General features: G+C 46.7%; 1 protein-coding gene across 3 annotated transcripts in view; it reads right to left on the reverse strand.

Moving 5' to 3' along the window:
• LOC140482809 (3-oxo-5-alpha-steroid 4-dehydrogenase 2-like) overlaps positions 1–20,860 on the reverse strand; it is a 267,535-nt gene that overhangs the window by 6,294 nt on the left and 240,381 nt on the right. The window contains exons 2-5 of one of the 3 annotated variants that reach the window (XM_072580456.1): positions 13,038–13,198; positions 10,410–10,511; positions 2,153–2,303; positions 1,807–1,853 (exon numbers count right to left, since the gene is read on the reverse strand). In XM_072580456.1, coding sequence (XP_072436557.1) covers positions 1,811–1,853; positions 2,153–2,303; positions 10,410–10,511; positions 13,038–13,198 — 457 coding nt within the window. In that variant the 3' untranslated portion in view covers positions 1,807–1,810. The remainder of the gene's footprint in view (positions 1–1,806; positions 1,854–2,152; positions 2,304–10,409; positions 10,512–13,037; positions 13,199–20,860) is intronic. The other 2 variants (XM_072580455.1, XM_072580457.1) reach the window with 2 other exon arrangements.

Consider the following 20,860-nt stretch of genomic DNA (forward strand, 5'->3'; position numbering starts at 1 on the left):
AGGTACTTCAAGACTAAATTTTTACAACGTTAACACATTTGAGAATTAATCGCAAACTGCAAGAAAATTGCCTGACTGATGTCTGCTGATTTTTGCACTCCACACTTGCTACTTAGAGAGTCACACAGCACAAAAACAGACTCTTTTGGTTCAACCAGTCTTTATCAACCATAATCCTAAACAAAACCAGTCCTACGTTCCTGTGCTTGGCCCATATCCCTCCAAACGTTTCTTATTCATGTACATATCCAAATGTCTTTCAAAAGTTGTAACTGTACCTACATCCACCACTTCTGCTGGAAATTTATTCCACACACAAACCACACTGTAAAAAAAAAGGTTGTCCTTCATGCCCTTTTAAAAGTCTTTCTCCTCTCATCTTCAAAATATGCTCCCTAGTCTTGAAATCCCTCACCATTGGGGAAAAAAACACCTGCCACTCATCTTATCTATACCCATGCTGAATTTATAAATCTCTATCAGGTCACCCCTCAATGATCAAGTAAACAAGTTCCTAGCCTATCCAGCTTCTCCTAAAATTCAAACTTTCATTCCCGGCATTATCCTGGTAAATCTTTCCTGACTTCTTTCCAGCTTGATAGTATCCTTCCTGTAACTGGGCAACTAGAACTGAACACAATATTCCAGAAAAGGCCTCACCAACATCTTATACAACCTCAATGTGACATGTCAACTCCAATACTCAAAGAACTAAACAATGAAGGCAATTGTGCTAAACACCTTCTTAACCACTTTGTGTACATGTGACACAAGCTTCAAAGAATTATGTACCTAGGGTCAAGGCCTTACTTTTAATTGTACAAGTTTGTTTTACCAAAATGCAATACTTCACATTTATCCAAATTAAACTCTATTTGCCACTCCTCAGCCCTTCAATAACCTCCTTCACTCCACCAATTTTGGTGTCATCTGCAATCTTACTAATCAAGCCTTCAACATTCTCATCTAAAATCATTTATATAAATGACAAAAGCAGACCAGCACCAATCCCTGTGGAACACCGCTGGTAACAGGATTTCAGTCCAAAAAAACAATCCACCACCACCACCACCTTCTGTCTCCTGCAATTATACCTTCTTTTCTTTTTTTCCCCTCACCTTGTTGACTTGCTACTCTCAATTACACTTGAACTATTCATTGCATATGGTCACCAATCTGACCACTCTCTATCGAGATTTTTCATCTGTATTCCTTCATACGATTTATTAATGATCATCCTATGTTCATAGATTCTATTTTATTCCCCTAGAAAAGTAAAATGTACTCAAAGCTTTCCATCTATTGAACACCTTCATAATTTAAAAGACCTCTATAAGGTCACCTGTCAGTCACCCCTTATCAATAGGAAAGGAAAGAGCGAACAGCCTGTTCAGTCAGAGACACCTGCATTTCAAATGCAGGCAACATTGATTTTGCCAATGGATGCAGAAGTCATATTTACAGACAGGAAAATCATTAAAAGGGAGGAGGCAAACAAAAATGATACCATGTTCAAACTAGAGTAACTCTCAGTGATGAAAAACAATCTGTTCTGATTTTTCTGTAACATCTTAGCTTTGTTAAAACATGTCTTGACACACCATACTCTGCAAATTGATTAAGGCAAGTAAAGATGGACTTTTAATTTTAGATCCAAACTTAATTTGTTTTAGGCTGGAAACTTTTAAAATCTGCAAGTGCACAAAAACGTTTGGTTAAAATCATTGTTATTTATAACTGTACATGAAACATTTCAAAAATATAGAATGTCACTACATTAATATTGTTTCAATAAAAATAACATACACTGTCAGGGTAGGTTTTCTGTTCTTGATCCAGGACGACTACAACACCTGGTATGGCAAGATAAATTAGGCAGGGTGTAATGAATTTTCCCCAAGATAGACAATCACTTTTAATAGATACATTAAGCTTTCTTCTCCACTCATTTGCCTTATTTGTTTTTGTCTCCAGTCCTGAGTTCACTTGCCTAGGAAATCCGTAAACACTCATGCACCAGAACAGCACAAATTGTACTTAATTTTATTGAATCTGTATGATCAAGACCATGTTCAAAAGAAGAAACTTGACTTAAGGAAAATTAAAAATCAGTATTAACAAAAAAGGTTGCATTTTAACTTGTCAATTGTACCTGTGATGATAAATAGCACGAGATCCTAAGGATAGGCTTGTGAAAATGGCAAAAGCAAAGGCTGGGAAGGTCCAAGTGGCAATGGAATAACCAAACCACTCCACAATTTCACCAAAATAGTTTGCTGCAGAAACATATTCAAATAATCCTCCTAAAAACAAAACAAAATATTGTTGTATTATTGCAGAGAACACAGACAGTGTACTTGTAAGACAGCTAAATGACAGCACAGGATGTGTTGCTCCTCCTGCAACATGTATGAGGTGAGGGATGCCATGGACGTCCCTGCTGATTACACTTGCAGGAAGTGCACCCATCTCCAGCTCCTCCAAGACCGTGTTAGGGAACTGGAGCTGGAGTTGGATGAACTTCGGATCATTCGGGAGGCAGAGGGGGGTCATAGATCGGAGCTATAGGGAAGTAGTAACTCCAAAGATGGCAGATAGATGGGTGATAGTGAGGGGGACTGGGAGGAAGCAGCCAGTGCAGGGACCCCCTGCGGCCGTTCCCCTTAAGAACAAGTATACCGTTTTGGATACTTGTGGGGGGGGGGACTTACCAGGGGTAAGTGACGGGGCTCAGGCCTCTGGCACGGAGCCTGTCCCCGCTACTCAGAAGGGAAGGGTGGAGAAGAGCAGAGCAATAATAATTGGGGACTCAATAGTTCGGGGCACAGATAGGCGGTTTTGTGGGAACGAGAGAGACTCACGTTTGGTATGTTGCCTCCCAGGTGCAAGGGTACGTGATGTCTCTGATCGTGTTTTCCGGGTCCTTAAGGGGGAGGGGGAGCAGCCTGAAGTCGTGGTCCATATTGGCACCAATGACATAGGTAGGAGGAGTGCTGAGGATGTTAGACAGGCTTTTAGGGAGCTAGGTTGGAAGCTCAGAGTTAGAACGAACAGAGTTGTTGTCTCTGGTTTGTTACCCGTGCCACGTGATAGAGAGTCGAGGAATAGGGAGAGAGAACAGTTAAATGCGTGGCTACAGGGATGGTGCAGGAGGGAGGGATTTCGGTACTTGGATAACTGGGGTTCTTTCTGGGGAAGGTGGGACCTCTATAAACAGGATGGTCTGCACCTGAACCTGAGGGGCACCAGTATCCTTGGGGGGAGGTTTGCTAGTGCTCTTGGGGGGGGTTTAAACTAACTCTGCAGGGGCATGGGAACCCAGACTGTAGCTTTAGGGTGCAGGACCTGGAGTGTAGGGAGGTTAGGAATATGGCATCAATCTTAAAGGAGGGTGCCTGTAAACAGAAGAGTGGCTTGAAGTGTGTATACTTTAATGCCAGAAGTATACGAAATAAGGTAGGTGAACTTGCAGCGTGGGTTGGTACCTGGGACTTCGATGTTGTGGCTATTACGGAGACATGGCTAGATCAGGGACAGGATTGGCTGTTGCAGGTTCCAGGGTTTAAATGTTTTAGTAGGGTCAGAGGTGGGGGTAAAAGAGGGGGGTGTGTGGCTTTGCTTGTCAAAGATAGTATTACAGCGGTGGAAAGGAAGATGGACGAAGATTTGCCATCTGAGGTAGTTTGGGTTGAGGTTAGGAATAGGAGAGGTGAGGTCACCCTGTTAGGAGTCTTTTACAGGCCTCCTAATAGTCCTAGAATCGTTGAAGAAAGGATTGCGAAGATGATTCAGGAGAAGAGTGACAGTAATAGGGTGGTTGTTATGGGGGACTTTAACTTTCCTGATATTGATTGGGAAAGCTATAGCTCAAGTTCGTTAGATGGGTCAGTGTTTGTCCAATGTGTGCAGGAGAGTTTCCTGACACAATATGTAGATAAGCCAACAAGAGGTGAGGCCATACTGGATTTGGTTCTGGGTAACGAACCAGGCCAGGTATTAGAACTAGAGGTAGGTGAGCACTTTGGGGACAGTGACCACAATTCGGTGATTTTTACTCTAGTGATGGAGAGGGATAAGTGTGTACTTCAGGGCAAGAGTTATAGCTGGGGGCAGGGAAATTATGATGCGGTGAGGCATGACTTAGGATGTGTGGATTGGAAAAGTAGATTCCAAGGTAAGAGCGTAATTGATATGTGGAACTTGTTCAAGGAGCAACTATTGAGTGTCCTTGATAAGTACGTACCTATCAGGCAGGGAGGAAAGGGTCGTGTGAGGGAGCCGCGGTTTAATAAGGAATTGGAATCCCTTGTTAAATGGAAGAGGGCGGCCTTTGTAAGGATGAGGCGTGAAGGTTCAATAGGGGCGATTGAGAGTTATAAGGTAGCCCGGAAGGACCTGAAGAGAGAGCTAAGAGCAGCAAGGAGGGGACATGAAAGGTCCTTAGTTGGTAGGATTAGGGAAAACCCTAAGGCTTTCTATAGGTATGTTCGGAATAAAAGAATGACTAGGGTAGGAATAGGTCCAATCAAGGATAGTAATGGGAAGTTGCGTGTGGAGGCTGAAGAGATTGGGGAGGCACTGAATGAATACTTTTCGTCAGTATTCACTTAGGAACAGGACATTGTTGTCGATAATGAATACTGAGGCACGAATAAGTAGAATGGATGGCTTTGAGATATGTAGAGAAGAGGTGTTGGAAATTCTGGCAAGGGTGAAAATAGATAAGTCCCCTGGGCCTGATGGCATTTATCCTAGGATTCTCTGGGAAGCAAGGGAGGAGATTGCAGACCCATTGGCCTTGATTTTTGTGTCCTCTTTGTCTACAAGAGTAGTTCCAGAGGACTGGAGGCTAGCAAACGTGGTTCCCTTCTTCAAGAAGGGGAGTAGGGATAATCCTAGTAACTATAGGCCAGTGAGTCTCACTTCTGTTGTGGGCAAAGTCTTAGAGAGAATTGTAAGGGATAGGATTTATGCACATCTGGATAAGAATAATGTGATCAAGGATAGTCAGCATGGTTTTGTGAAGGGCAGGTCGTGCCTCACAAACCTTATTGAATTCTTTGAGAAGGTGACTAAGGAGGTAGATGAGGGGAAAGCGGTAGATGTGGTATATATGGATTTTAGTAAGGCGTTTGATAAGGTCCCCCATGGTAGGCTACAGCAGAAAATACATAGATATGGCATTGAGGGTGAGTTGGAGGTTTGGATTAGGAATTGGCTGGCTGGAAGAAGACAGAGGGTAGTAGTTGATGGCAAAGGTTCATCTTGGTGTGCCGTCACTAGCGGTGTTCCGCAAGGATCTGTTTTGGGACCATTGCTGTTTGTCATTTTTATAAATGACCTGGAGGAAGGGTTAGAAGGTTGGGTGAGCAAGTTTGCAGATGATACGAAAGTCGGAGGAGTTGTAGACAGTGAGGAAGGATGTGGCAGGTTACAGCGGGATATAGAGAAGCTGCAGAGCTGGGCAGAAAGGTGGCAAATGGAGTTCAATGTAGCTAAGTGTGAGGTGATTCACTTTGGTAAGAGTAACAAAAAGATGGGGTACTGGGCTAATGGTCGGATACTTGGTGGTGTGGAAGAGCAGAGGGATCTTGGTGTCCATGTACACAGATCTCTGAAAGTTGCCAGCCAGGTAAATAGTGCAGTGAAGAAGGCATATGGCGTACTGGCTTTTATTGGTAGAGGAATTGAGTTCCGGAGTCCTGAGGTCATGCTGCAGTTGTATAAGACTCTGGTGCGGCCGCATCTGGAATATTGTGTGCAGTTTTGGTCGCCATACTATAGGAAGGATGTGGAGGCACTGGAACGGGTGCAGAGGAAGTTTACCAGGATGTTGCCTGGTATGGTAGGAAGATCCTATGAGGAAAGGCTGAGGCACTTGGGGTTGTTTTCATTGGAGAAAAGAAGGTTTAGGGGTGACTTGATAGAGGTGTACAAGATGATTGGGGGTTAGATAGGGTTGACAGTGAGAACCTTTTTCCACGTATGGAGTTAGCTATTACAAGGGGGCATAGCTTTAAATTAAGGGGGGGTAGATATAGGACTGATGTTAGGGGTAGGTTCTTCACTCAGCGAGTCGTAAGTTCATGGAATGCCCTGCCAGTAGCAGTGGTGGACTCTCCCTCTTTATGGGTATTTAAGCGGGCATTGGATAGGTATATGGAGGATAGTGGGTTAGTGTAGGTTAGGTGGGCTTTGATCGGCGCAACATCGAGGGCCGAAGGGCCTGTACTGCGCTGTATTCTTCTATGTTCTATGTTCTAAGTACCCCCCTCCCCCTCATCATCTTTAGGAGCATTTTGTAGTCAGCCAAGTATCATGTTATAATCATGTAATTTAGCTGTAATATCAGTAAGCATAGGACCAGACTATGTGCACATCTAAAATCTTATAACTGCCTTGAAGTTTATTAGCAACATTCTTTACATCAGCCTCAACAAAAATCAGGTCTTCATGGTATATTTCGGGCTAGTATACAGCGACAACACTCAGATTATATCATACTGATAAGATACCACACCAGTTATAATGTTTTCTTCAAAACAGAAACTATTAAGTATAATGTCCCGAGTTACACCATCACTGAAATTTGCAGTCTATTGCTAATAGTACAAATCAATTCATAACATCAAAATTCAAAGAGTCAGCTGTTTTCATTATTTTCTGCAGTGAGAAAAGTGTCTTTGTTTATCTGGTATGAAGTACTTATAGTGATAAATCTATACACACACAATATGTGTATATATACTTTGAACATACTGATGTGAAACCAAGTAGATTGATACAACAATAAGGTATTGATTATCACTTCATTAGCTACTGATCAATAGGCCTGAGTCACAGCTACAGGCTAATTGAAAATATCAGTGTATCATTTGAAAGGGAAAAAAGGTGAGTACTATAATAGGTTTATTATTTTCTCTAAGATAAAACAAAAAAGAACTGTAGATGCTGAAAGTCTGAAACAAAAACAGAAATTTTTGGAGAAACTCAGGTCTGGCCACATCTATGGACAGAAAGCAGAGTTAATGTTACAAATCCAGTGACCCTTCTTCAGATCTGCCGAATCTCTCCAGCAAAGTTTCTCTTTTTCTCTTTTCCCTCGTATTCTTTGTTAAACCAGCAACAGGTTTAAATTAGCATGAGGCATTCCTGGGCCAAATAAAATGTAGGCAACAGCTGCACTAATTTCTGGCAAATGAAATTGTGGTGAAATCAACCCCTACCTTTAATGTGTTGAATAAATTTCTCAACCACTACATTAATGTTAAAAAAAATGGAGTAATTCTGTTGAAATACAAAAGGAATTTTGAATAAATGGGTTGATCAGCGTAATTTAATCAATTTGAGGGTTCCTTCTGTTGCACACAATTGAGGTTTTTCTACTTCATGTTGTAGCAACCCTTTAAAATGTTGTTAATTTTAGTGCCAAATTATAAGTGATTTTGCAATAGGAACTGAATTAATTCAGGCCACTCAAACTGATTTCCTGTAGGTTGCTTATGGACTGATCTGTAATAGGTAAAAGGTATTTTGAAAACCAAGATGCTTTATAAAAGCAAAGGTGGTAGATTATAAGTAAAAACCTTACATTAAGTGTAAAACGCTGGGTTTTATCTGTCAACTGGTCTGCATTTATCTTGGAGATTGTTTAAATTACCGAAAGCTTTCGTTTTATTTTCCCAATTCAACTCGTTTAAATCTCAATTTTCTGAATCAGCAGGCAGTCGTGTTTGAGTTAATTTGGATTTGGATATACAGTTTCATAACAGATAGAATTGCCCAATGTTGGTAAAATTTCATTAGTCATTGATCACATTAGGTGGCTGAAATTATTGAGAGAAACCAACTATAGATATTCAAAACACAAGTTTTATCCATGAACACCAGCAATATCAAATAATTCATTCAAAATCCAACATAATAATGAATTCACAATGAAATGACAGGTATTCCGCTCATGAATTTCTTTTACAGAAATAAGTAACCAAGTCAGAGTCATAGAGCTGTACAGCATGGAAATTGACGCTTCAGTACAACTCATTCATGCCAACTAAATGTCCTAAATAAATCTGGTCTATTTGCCAACATTTGGCCGATATCCCTTTAAACCCTTCCTATTCACATACCGATCCAGATGCTTTGTTGCAGTCTCCATCACTTCCTCTGGCAGCTCATTCCATACACGCACCACCCTTTTCATGAAAACATTGCTTTTGATGTCCCTTTTAAATCTTTCCCTTCTCACCTTAAACCTATGCCCTCAAGTTTTGGATTCTCTCACCCTGGGGAAAAGACCTATCTATTTACTTCGTCCATGCCCCTCATGATTTTATAAACCTCTGTAAGGTCACTCCTCAGCCTCTGATGCTCCAAGGAAAACAGCCCCTTTCTATTCTGGCTGTCCCGACAGCCTAAACTCTCCAACCTTGGCATTATCCTTGCAAATCTTTTCTGAAACTTTTCAAGTCTCACAACATCCTTCCTATAGCAGGGAGACCAAAATTCAATGTAGTATTCCAAAAGTGGCCTAACCAATGTCCTGTACAGCCGCAATGTGACCTCCCAACTCCTGTGCTCAATACTCTGACCAATAAAGGAAAGCAAACTGAACGCCACCTTCACTATCGTACCTACCTGCGACTCCACTTTCAAGCAACTATGAACCTGCACTGCAAAGTCTCTTCGTTCAGCCAGTGGACTAATGAAATTTTACCAACATTGGGCAATTCTATCTGTAATGAAACTGTATGTCCAGATCCAAATTAACTCAAACAGCACTGCCTTCTGATTCAGAAAATTGAGATTTAAACGAGTTGAATTGGGAAAATAAAAAAAAAGCTTTTGGTAATTTAAACAACCTTACCACTAAGTGTAGAAGTTCTGCCCTGATTTGCCTTTCCAAAATGCAGCACTTCACATTTATCTAAATTAAACTCCACCTGTCATTCCTCAGCCCATTGGCCCATCTGATCAAGATCCCATCATATTCTGAGGTAACTTTCACTGTCCACTACACCTCCAATTTTGATGTAAACTTATTAACTATACTTCCTATGTTCACATCGAAATCATTTATGAAATGACAAAAAGCAGTGGACCCAACACAGATCTTTGTGGCACACTACTGGTCACAGGCCTCCAGCCCGAAAAACAACCCTCTGACTTCTACCTTCGAGCCAGTTCTGTGCCCAAATGGCTAGTTCTCCCTGTATTTCATGTGATCCAATCTTGCTAATCAGTCTACCATGAGAAACCTTGGTGAATGCCATACACCAGCCTTTCTGGTGTATGAGGAAAGGCTGAGGCACTTGGGGCTTTTCTCATTGGAGAAAAGAAGGTTTAGGGGAGATTTGATAGAGGTGTACAAGATGATGAGGGGTTTAGATAGGGTTGACAGTGAGAACCTTTTTCCGCTAATGAAGTCAGCTGTTACCAGGGGACACAGCTTTAAATTAAGGGGTGGTAGGTATAGGACAGATGTTAGGGGTAGATTTTTTACTCAGCGGGTTGTGAGTTCATGGAATGCCCTGCCAGTAGCAGTGGTGGACTCTCCCTCTTTATGGTCATTCAAGCGGGCATTGGACAAGCATATGGAGGTTATTAGGCTAGTGTAGGTTAGGTAGGCTTCGGTCGGCGCAACATCGAGGGCCGAAGGGCCTGTACTGCGCTGTATTTTTCTATGTTCTACAATGTCCACCACTCTGCCCTCATCAATCCTCTTCATTAGTTCAAAAAAATGCTTTCAAGTCAGTGAGATATGATTTCCCATGCACAAAGCCATGTTGACTATCCCTAATCAGTCCTTGCCTTTCCAATACCTGTAAGTCCTATCCCTCAGGATTCCCTCCAACAACTTGCCTGCCACTGATGTCAGGCTCACTGGTCTATAGTTTCCTGGCTTTGCCTTACCATCCTTTTTAAGTAGTGGTATCACATTAGCCAACCTCTAATCTCCTGGCAGCTCATCTGTGATAATCGATGATACAAATATTTCAGCAAGGGGCCCAGCAATCACATGCCTAGCTTCCCGCAGAGTTCAAGGGCACATGTGATCATGTCCTGGGGATTTATCCACTTGGATAACAGTAGATAATAGCAAGTGAGAATAGTTGAATTTGGCAGTGAATATTTTTTTTAAAATTCAAAATTAATTACTGGCATTTCCACAGCATTTGCTTATGGGATTTAGCTACCATGTAAGACCATGTACTGTGACTATCCTCATTTTTACATATCATGGAGGCTTAAAAAAAAACAGGAAAACAAATACTTGCTTAGTAAATCATTACTTTATTATGTGGATGAGAGAAAAGTATGCACTTGATGGATGCTAAACGCAAGACTCAAGTACTGGTGTATGGCAAGATAGAAAATGAGTGGGGGTTTAGGGAAGAGACTAATGTTACCTTTAGGAATCTTGTAACTTGTGTCTCCAGGTTTTCTCAACTTCCGTAACAAATGATCACTATGGATATTGAAAGCCATTCCTAGTAAGAATAGCATCAGCCCTACAAGACCAAAAAAATTTCCTTGAATACAACAGCAAGAACACAAACTGAACTTTGACCAATGTAGTGTACTCCACTATAGATGTTAAGATGATACAGATCAAAAGTCTAACAAATGTTTAATATTGCAGTATGGCATCTTGTTTTTATCTGGTTTTCTCTTCTGCTCTTTTCAACTTTGTCCAGCCTAGTCCCATCATTTTTTCTAAAAATTGAATGGAGAGAGCCCAAAATCAGTGATATGAATGTTCTGTGATTTACCCATGTACAGCAGGTGAACCTTGAATAAGAACCAAAGAAAAAATGGACAAGACTCAACCAATCCAACAGCAGCATCTGAGAGAAACAGACTTAAAATTTCAGGAAAACAACCTTTCATCAGATGAGTCTTGAATACTCTTCCCTTTTCATCTCAAATCACTTTCAAGGTGCAAGAAACCAAAATGTAGAAAAAGGAACAGCAATTTTTACAATGTGGGAAAAGTGTTAATTATTTGAGTTATGATTTGAGTTATGATTGACATGTAGATGTGGCAGGAACAGTTAATGTCAACCTTACTTAGCAGTTTAAAATCAGATCTGGTAGGCGGACACAGATTGACCAAGCTGTTGCAATTGAGAACATAGCACGAGTTGCTGTTTCCATAATTCTTTCATCTTTGAAAAAAGGTACAATTTATGGGCATATTGTTTTTACCTTCAAAGAACAAATTTCTGCACTTGAATACATGTAGCTTATAGCATGTGCAAATGAATCATACTGCAAGCCTGGCTGACCTTAGATTGGCTTAGTTCAAAATGTGAAAAGCCAAAGAGTAATGGCCATAGCTATCAAAATATCTAACTCCAATGCCTAAATCTGAAGTACAAATGATGTATTTTCAGATTCACAGAAGAATGCCTATCAATCAATAGAAGGGAGCAGGTTCTTTGATTCTTTTAAACATCTCCTAATTGTCCCCTTCTCTGAAGTAAGCTTATTTAATTTCCGGTTCGTTATAGCACTTCATTGAAGTGCATGTCAATGTTTGCACAAGATTGCTCAATTTTATGGTCAATATTCTGAATGTAGGTTTGCTTGCTGAGCTGGAAGGTTCATTTTCAGATATTTCATCACCATACTAGATAACATCTTCAGTGAGCCTCTGGACGAAGAACTGCTGGTGTTTCCTGCTGTCTATTTATATGTTTAGGTTTCCTTGGGTTGGTGATGTCATTTCCTGTGGTTCCAACTGGAACTCTATGAACAAACACATTGACTTGGACCCCATTTACCACCTCCTGAGAAAAGGAACAGGAAATGACATCCCCACAGGAAATGACATCACCAACCCAAGGAAACCGAAACCTATAAATAGAAAGCAGGAAACACCAGCAGTGCTTTGTCCAGAGGCTCACTGAAGATGTTACCTAGTATTGTGACGAAACATCTGAAAATTGACCTTCCAGCTCAGCAAGCAAACCTACATCCATAACCTCAACCTGAGCTACAAATCTTCTCAAAACTTGCTAAATGGTCTATATTATTGGAAATTGGGGGATGTCAAAAACTACACTTTCCTACTATTTACTGTCTAACATGAGATTTTATTCAATAACTAATGTAGCAGTAATTAATTTCCCAAAGTTCTAGCGTATGAGAACAAAATAAAGCATTATAATAAATAGTCTGCAGGACAGAGTACTTGATGATTCACTGCCTTAAAACACAGCTACTCTACAATTCAACTATTAGAACATTGAGTGGTAGAAAGTGAGGACTGCAGATGCTGAAGATCAGAATCGAGAGTGTGGTGCTGGAAAAGTACAGCAGGTCAGTCGGTATCCGAGGAGCAGGAGAATTGATGTTTCAGGCATAAGCCCTTCCTGATGAAGGGCTTATGACCGAAACATCAATTCTCCTGCTCCTTGGATGCTGCCTGTCCACACTCTTGGCAACTATTACAACATTGGCAACTTCTCCACACTTCCCCAATGATCAGAAACTCTCCAAGAAGATTTTTTCAAATAAAAAGAAAAATATTGTTCATAAAGCTCCACACCACCAAATGAAAATATCATGCTGGAGGAAAAAACAACTTTCCTATGAGGACAGCCTGACATTCAAAGAGGTGCATGTGTATTTTGCACCCAAACCTTTCCCAATCTACAGCAAGGTTTCACATAATGTGGTAACTTGGAAGGCAGACAAAAATTGTTTTCCAGTTTTAAAAAAGTCTAAATTCCGCATTCATGGCCTGGTTCGAACTTGCATTGGCAGAAAAATCCAGCCCATTAAACCTTGTATTTTTCCTCTTCGCAAATGCTGCCAGATCTGCTAAGTATTTCCATGATTTCCTGTATTGATCTCAGATTTCCACAGTCTAATACTTTGCTCTAAATAAATGAAAACAATTGCAAAAGATAAATAGGTGGAAAGTGTGTAGGAGTACAGTAAGCAAAAAAGTTAGGAATGGTAGGAAATAAAATTACAGAAAGTTTGTTTTAAAAAAAAGCTTTGTCTGATTTAATATCATATCAACTTACCAAACAAAAATCTGAAGTCAGTGGTCCAGCCATTATACTTGGTACAGTAGATCAAGTTGTGTCCTTGAAGGTACCCATTCAAAGCACAAAATACAAAACATTTCAAAACAAAGAAGATTTCAACAACTTGTCCTCTGGTGAAACATCCATAAATAAATACCCTAAAATATAGGAGATTGAAAGTATTAATTATACTCTTGACCCTTTGCAGTACTTTTATTAATGAACTATTTGGATTTTAAAAGAAGGAGACACATTTGCGCGGATAGAGTGAATAGACAAGGCTTTTTCCCCAAGGTAGGAGAGTCCAAAATTAGAAAGCATAGGTTTAATGTGAGAGGGGAAAGGGACCTAAGAGCAACTTTTTCACACAGAGGATGGCGCATGTATGAAATGAGCTGCCAGTTGAACTGATGGAGGCGGCTACAATTACGACATTTAAAAAGCATTGGAATAAGTTTATGAATAGGAAGGGTTTAGAGGGATAAAGGTGAAATGCTGGCAGATGAGACTAGATTTATTAAGGATATCTGGTCGGAATGGACAAGTTGGACCAAAGGGTCTGTTTCCATGCTGTACAGATCTATAGCTCGCATTTCAGGACACCCCAAGAGTACTTTTCAATCCTGGATCAATTCTGAAACAGAACTAATTTACAGAAAAGCACTATAAAATTGTGTACATTTGACAGATAAATACTGCTCAGAACACTAGGGATAACTAAACTTGCTCTTCTTAAAATGGTACTAGATCATTTTATTTTTAAACACACACTGAGAGCCAGTGGACCTTTAGGTTAATGGTTTATCTGAATAGCAAAAGATCTTTTAATATAGCAGAAGTGTTTATATGTTCACCTAAACTTATAGGTAAGTTTTGGTGATTTGTCTAGGATAATTGTAAAATACAAAAATCTAATTTTAAAAAACCTCTGAGGTAAATAACATTTTCTTTGGCTCAACCTTTAAAGAAAGACTTGCATTAATGTAGTATCTTTCACAAACTTAAGACCTTACAGCCAATTAAAAACTTTATGAAGCATAGTTATTGTGGTAGTGTGGGGAACTCTAGAACAGTTTAGTACGTTAAAATCATGTAATTTTTGAAACTAAGGTGTTTTTTAAAAAAAAAAGCTGTTTTCCCCCAAGACCCGGAGGAATGATTAAGAGAAAAATGAATTCCACAGTGCTTTGAAACTCTGGAAAAGTTTTTATTGTTTTTAAAGAGAGGCAAGTGTTGTTGGGAAACAGACTTTCTGCTAGTTATCAGTGACAACAGGGACCCAGAAGGAAAAATAATACTGAATAAAAAGTTACATTGCACAAAGGATAGTCTGTAATGCAAACCACCTTAATAGAGGGACTATTGGAGAAAGAGACTTAAAACAAATTGACAAATATACAAGTCAGAATTGATGCTTGAGTTTTGGACAGATACCATTAAGAATAGAAGGGTTCTTCTCAGATTGAGGACCTGAGAAATTCAAAGAATTGGCCATACTCCTTCCTGCAAATCTATAGATGAGACATTTGAATTCAAAAATTACAGCTAATGAGGAGGGTTGAAGTTAGATTTATGTAAGTTGGGAACCTGAGGAAAATTTTGATAAGGGCGTGAGAGGCAGAAACTTAACAAGTGACTCAGAGGAAACAGAAAATAAAAAGAAACAAGCCACCCAGCCTCTCCCCTTCTCCCCCCAGCATCTCCCCCCCAGCCTCTTCCCCCCCAGCCAGCCCCTCTCCTCCCACCCAGCTTCTCCCCTTCCCCCCCCACCCCCAGCCTCCCTCCTCCCAGCCTCTCCTCTTCCCCCCCCCCAGCCTCTCCCCTTCCCCCCTTCACAGCCTCTCTCCTTCCCTCCCCCCACAGCCTTTCTCCTTCCCTCCCCCCCCCCCCCCCATGGCCTCTCCCCTTCCCCCTCCCACAGCCTCTCCCCTTCTCCCCCCACGCCTCTCCCCTTCCCCTCCCCCCCGCGCCTCTCCCCTTCCCCCCCGCCAGCCTCTCCCCTTCCCCCCTGCCAGCCTCTCCCCTTCCCCCCCGCCAGCCTCTCCCCTTGCCCCCGCCAGCCTCTCCCCTTGTCCCCGCCAGCCTCTCCCCTTGCCCCCGCCAGCCTCTCCCCTTCCCCCCCCACAGCCTCTCTCCTTCCCTGCCTCCCACAGCCTCTCTCCTTCCCCCCCCACTGCCTCTCCCCTTCCCCCCCACCCACAGCCTCTCCCTTACCCCCCCAGCCTCTCTCCTTACCCCACACAGCCTCTCCCCTTCCCCCCCAGCCTCTCCCCTCCCTACTCCTAGCCTCTCTCCTCCCACCCAGCCTCTCTGCTCCCCCCCAGACTCTCTCCTCCCCTCAGCCTCTCCCCTTCCCCCTCCCCAGCCTCTCCCCTCCCCTCCCCTCCCAGCCTCTCCCCTTCCCCCCAGCCTCTCCCCTTCCCCCGCCTCTCTCCTTCCCCCCGCCTCTCTCCTTGCCCCCCCGCCTCTCTCCTTGCCCCCCTGCAGCCTCTCCCCTTCCCTCCCCCCACAGCCTCTCTCCTTCCCTCCCCCCACAGCCTCTCCCCTTCCCCCCTCCCACAGCCTCTCCCTTCCCCCCCATAGCCTCTCCCTTCCCCCCCGACAGCCTCTCCCTTCCCCCCCCACAGCCTCTCCCTTCCCCCCTCCCACAGCCTCTCCCTTCCCCCCCCATAGCCTCTCCCTTCCCCCCCCATAGCCTCTCCCTTCCCCCCCCACAGCCTCTCCCTTCCCCCCCCACAGCCTCTCCCTTCCCTCCCCACAGCCTCTCCCCTTCCCCCCCCACAGCCTCTCCCCTTCCCCCCCCCCCACAGCCTCTCCCCTTCTCCCCCACAGCCTCTCCCCTTCTCCCCCAACGCCTCTCCCCTTCCCCCCTCGCCAGCCTCTCCCCTTCCCCCCTAGCCAGCCTCTCCCCTTCCCCCGCCAGCCTCTCCCCTCCCCTCCCAGCCTCTCCCCTTCCCCCCGCCAGCCTCTCCCCTCCCCTCCCAGCCTCTCCCCTTCCCCCCCATCCTCTCCCTTTCCCCCGCCTCTCTCCTTCCCCCCCCGCCTCTCTCCTTGCCCCCCTGCAACCTCTCTCCTTGCCCCCCCGCAGCCTCTCCCCTTCCCTCCCCCCACAGCCTCTCTCCTTCCCTCCCCCCACAGCCTCTCCCCTTCCCCCCTCCCACAGCCTCTCCCCTTCCCCCGCACAGCCTCTCCCTTCCCCCCCCCCCCCACAGCATCTCCCTTCCCCCCCATAGCCTCTCCCTCCTCCCCGACAGCCTCTCCCTTCATCCCCCACAGCCTCTCCCTTCCCTCCCCACAGCCTCTCCCCTTCCCCCCCCACAGCCTCTCCCCTTCCCCCCCCCACAGCCTCTCCCCTTCCCCCCCACAGCCTCTCCCCTTCCCCCCTCGCCAGCCTCTCCCCTTCCCCCCCCCACAGCCTCTCTCCTTCCCTGCCCCCCAAAGCCTCTCCCTTCCCCCCCACAGCCTCTCCCTTTTCCCCCCCCAGAGCCTCTCTCCTTCCCCCCCAGCCTCTTTCCTTCCCCCCCAGCCTCTTTCCTTCCCCCCGCCAGCCTCTCTCCTTCCCCCCCCAGCCTCTCTCCTTCCCCCCAGCCTCTCTCCTCCCACCCCAGCCTCTCACCTTCCCCACCCCACAGCCTCTCCCCTTCTCCCCCCACAGCCTCTCACCCAATCACCACTCCACTCCAATCCCCCAAATCTCTCCCCCCCAAGTCTCTCCCACACCCCACTCTCTCACCTCAAATCTCTACCACCCCCAATCTCTCCTCCCAATCTCGCCCCCAATGACCACCCCAATCCTCCCAAATTTCTCCCCAATCTCTCCCCCCTCAACACTCTCCCTCAAATCTCTTCTTACCCCCCCAAAATCTCTCCACCCACATCTCCCCTCCCCAATCTCTGCCCCACCAATCACCACCTCACAACTCTCCCCATTAAATCACCCTTCCCAAAATTCGCTCCCCCAACCCCCCAATTTCATCCCCACCCAATCTCTCTCCTGCCTAAAAAAACCACTCAAATCCTCCCCACCAGTCTCTCCCACCCCCAATCACCACTCCAATACCCACAATCCCCTCCACCCCAAATCTCTACTCCCAATCTCTCCCGTCCCAATCGTCACCAAACTTCCTCCCCAAATCTCTCCCCCATTCTCTTCCCCCCCACAAATCTCCCTCCACCAATCCAATCCTCTCCCGCCGAACGTCTGCCCCCAATCTCTACCACATCATCACCGCAACCACCTCAAATCTCTCCCCACAAATCTCTCCCCCCCACAAATCTCTCACCCAATCTTATCTCCCAATCCCTCAAAATCTCTTCCCCCTCAACTCTGTCACCTCCAAATCTCTCCACCCCAAATCTATCACTCCAATTCCCCAAAATCTCTACCACACCCAATCTTTCCCCCGCCAATCTCTCCACCCTAATCCCTCCCCACCCTCTCTGCTCCCAATCCCTCCCAGCCTCTTCCCCCAGCTTCTCCCACCCAGCCTCTCTCTAATCCCCCTGATCTCTACCCCCCTCTCCAATCTCTCCTCCCGAAACCCCCAATCCCCCTCCCCAATCTCCTCCCATACCCCTACCCTAATCCTCCCTCCCCCAAATCTCTTCCCCACTCTTTCCCCCTCCAAAACCTCCTCCCCAATCCCCCCAAACCTCTTCTCCCCAATCCTTCTCTAAATCTCTCTCCCGAATATCCTACGCAAATCTACCCTCCCCCAATCCCCCCAAATCTCTCCTCTCCAATCCCCCACAAATCTCTTCTCCCCAATCCTTCTCCAAATCTCTCTCTCCAATACCCTACTCAAATCTCTCCTCCCCAATCCCCCCAAATCTCTCCTCCCCAAACCCTGCAAATCTCTCCTCCCAAATCCCTCCTTCCCCATCTCACCATCCCCATTTATGCCCGAATTTCTCCCCCCAAATGCCAATACCCCCTCCCCCAACCTTTCCTCCCGTAAACCCCACAATTCCAGCTCCCCAATCACTCCTCCCCAAACCCCACAGTCTCTCCTCCTACAACTTCCCCAATCTCTTCTCCCCCTACACACCTAATCCCTCCTCCACTAATAATCTGCTATCGCCCCTCCCCAATCCCTCCAAACACTCCACCCTCAATTCCCCCCTCTCCAAAATCTCCAATCCTCCCCAATCCCCCTTCCTAAACTGCCCCCAACTCCTCCTCCCACAATCCGTCCAATTCCCCTTCCCCGATCTCTCCCCCATCCCTCTCCCCTAATCCCCTCTAAATCGCTGTCTCCCTATCACCCCAAATCTCCCCCCAAATTTCTCCCCCCAATCTCTCCTCCCCAATCGCCCAAAACCTCCTCCCCCAATCCCCCCAATCTCTCCTTTCCCAATGCTCCCTCCCCCTCTCACTCTCCCCCCCGAATCTCTCCCCCCCAAATCTCTCCCCTCCCGAACCTCTCCGCCCACAATCCCCCCCGAATCTCTCCTTCCCCAATCCCCCCCGAATCTCTACCTCCCCCGAATCTCTCCTCTCCAATCCTCCCCCGAATCTCTCCTCCCCCAATCCCCCCAAATCTCTCCTCCCCCAATCCCCCCCTTCCCCAATCCCCCCTTCCACAAATCTCTCCTCCCCCAATCCCCCCAAATCTCTCCTCCCCCAATCCCCCCCCGAATCTCTCCTCCCCCAATCCCCCCCGAATCTCTCCTCCCCCAATCTCCCCAAAACTCTCCTCCCCAACTCCCACATATCTCCTCCAATACCTCTCCCCAATCCTCCCTCCCCCAATCTCCCCAAAATCTCTTCCCCACTCATCCCCCCCGAATCTCTCCCACCCCAATCCCCCCTCCCCCAATCCCCCCGAATCTCTCCTTCCCCAATCCCTCCCTCCCCCAATCCCCCCCACCTCTCCTCCCCCAATCCCCGCCCGAATCTCTCCTCCCCCAATCCCCCTCTTCCTCAATCACCCCACCGAATCTCTCCTCCCCAACTCCCACATATCTCCTCCAATACCCTTCCCCAATCCTCCCTTCCCCAATCCCCCCTACCCCAATCCCCCCGAATCTCTCCTTCCCCAATCCCCCTCTTCCCCAATACACCCTTCCCCAATCATCCCCCGAATCTCTCCTCCTCCAATCCCCCTCTTCCCAATCCCCTCCGAAACTCTCTTTCCCCAATCCCCCCCTTCCCCAATCCCAATCCCAATCCCAATCCCCCCTCACCTCTCCTCCCCCAATCCCCCCTCCCCCAATCCTCCTCTTCCCAATACCCCCGAATCTCTACTCCCCCAATTCCCCCCCGAATCTCTCCTCCCCCATTCCCCCCGAATCTCTCCTCCCCCAATCCCCCCCCAAATCTCTCCTCCCCCAATCCCCACCCCGAATCTCTCCTCCTCCAATCCCCCCAAATCTCTCCTCCCCCAATCCCCCCCCGAATCACTCCTCCCCCAATCCCCCACGAATCTCTCTTACCCCAATCCCCCCCTCACCCACTCCCCCCCGAATCTCTCCTCCCCCAATCCCCCCTTCCCCAATCCCCCCCGAATCTCTCCTTCCCCAATTCCCCCGTTCCCCAATCCCCCACGAATCTCTCCTTCCCCAATTCCCCCCTTCCCCAATCCCCCCCTCACCTCTCCTCCCCAAACCCCCCAATCCCTCCTCCCACAATTCCCCCCAATCCCTCCTCCCCCAATTCCCCCGAATCTCTCCTCCCCCAATCCCCCCCGAATCTCTCCTCCCCCAATCCCCCCCGAATCTCTCCTCCCCCAATCCCCCCCCGAATCTCTCCTCCCCCAATCCCCCCCGAATCTCACCTCCCCGAATTCCCCCCCGCGAATATCTCCTCCCCCAATCCCCCTCCTGAATCTCCCCTCCCCCAATCCCTCCCCCGAATCTCTCCTCCCCCAATCCCCCCTGAATCTCCTCCCCCAATCACCCCCCGAATCTCTCCTCTCCCAATCCCCCCCGAATCTCTCCTCCCCCAATCCTCCCCCGAATCTCTCCTCCCCCAATCCCCCCCGAATCTCTCCTCCCCAATCCCCCCCGAATCTCTCCTCCCCAACCCCCCCTGAATATCTCCTCCCTCAATCCCCCCCGAATCTCTCCTCCCCCAATCCCCCCCCCGAATCTCTCCTCCCCCAATCCCCCCCTGAATATCTCCTCCCCCAATCCCCCCCGAATATCTCCTCCCCCAATCCCCCCCGAATCTCTCCTCCCTCACACACACACACACACACACACACGTACATACACACACACACACACACTTTCTCAAACCCTACTCCGAATGTCTCCTCCCCCAATCACCCCCTTCCCCAATTCCCCCCGAATCTCTCTTCCCCCAATCCCCCCCGAATCTCTCCTCCTCCAATCCCCCGCCCAAATCTCTCCTCCGCCAATCCCCCCCGAATCTCTCCTCCCCCAATCCGCCCCGAATCTCTCCTCCCCCAATACCCCCAAATCTCTCCTTCCCCAATCACCCCCCGAATCTCTCCTCCTTCAATCCCCCCCCGAATCTCTCCTCCCTCACACACACACGTACACACACACACCCATACATACACACACACGTACATACACACACACACACACACACACACACACACACTTCCCCAAACCTCCCCCGAATCTCTCCTCCCCGAATCTCTCCTCCCCGAATCCACCCCCCGAATCTCTCCTCACCCAATCCCCCCCCCGAATCTCTCCTCCCCAATCCCCCCCCAAATATCTCCTCCCCCAATCCCCCCGAATCTCTCATCCCCCCCGAATCTCTCCTCCCCCCCGAATCTCTCCTCCCCAATCCTCCCCTGAATCTCTCCTCCCCCAATCCCCCCCGAATCTCTCCTCTCCCAATCCCC

The sequence above is a fragment of the Chiloscyllium punctatum genome, chromosome 11, assembly GCF_047496795.1.
Source record: "Chiloscyllium punctatum isolate Juve2018m chromosome 11, sChiPun1.3, whole genome shotgun sequence".
Taxonomy (NCBI): Eukaryota; Metazoa; Chordata; class Chondrichthyes; order Orectolobiformes; family Hemiscylliidae; genus Chiloscyllium; species Chiloscyllium punctatum.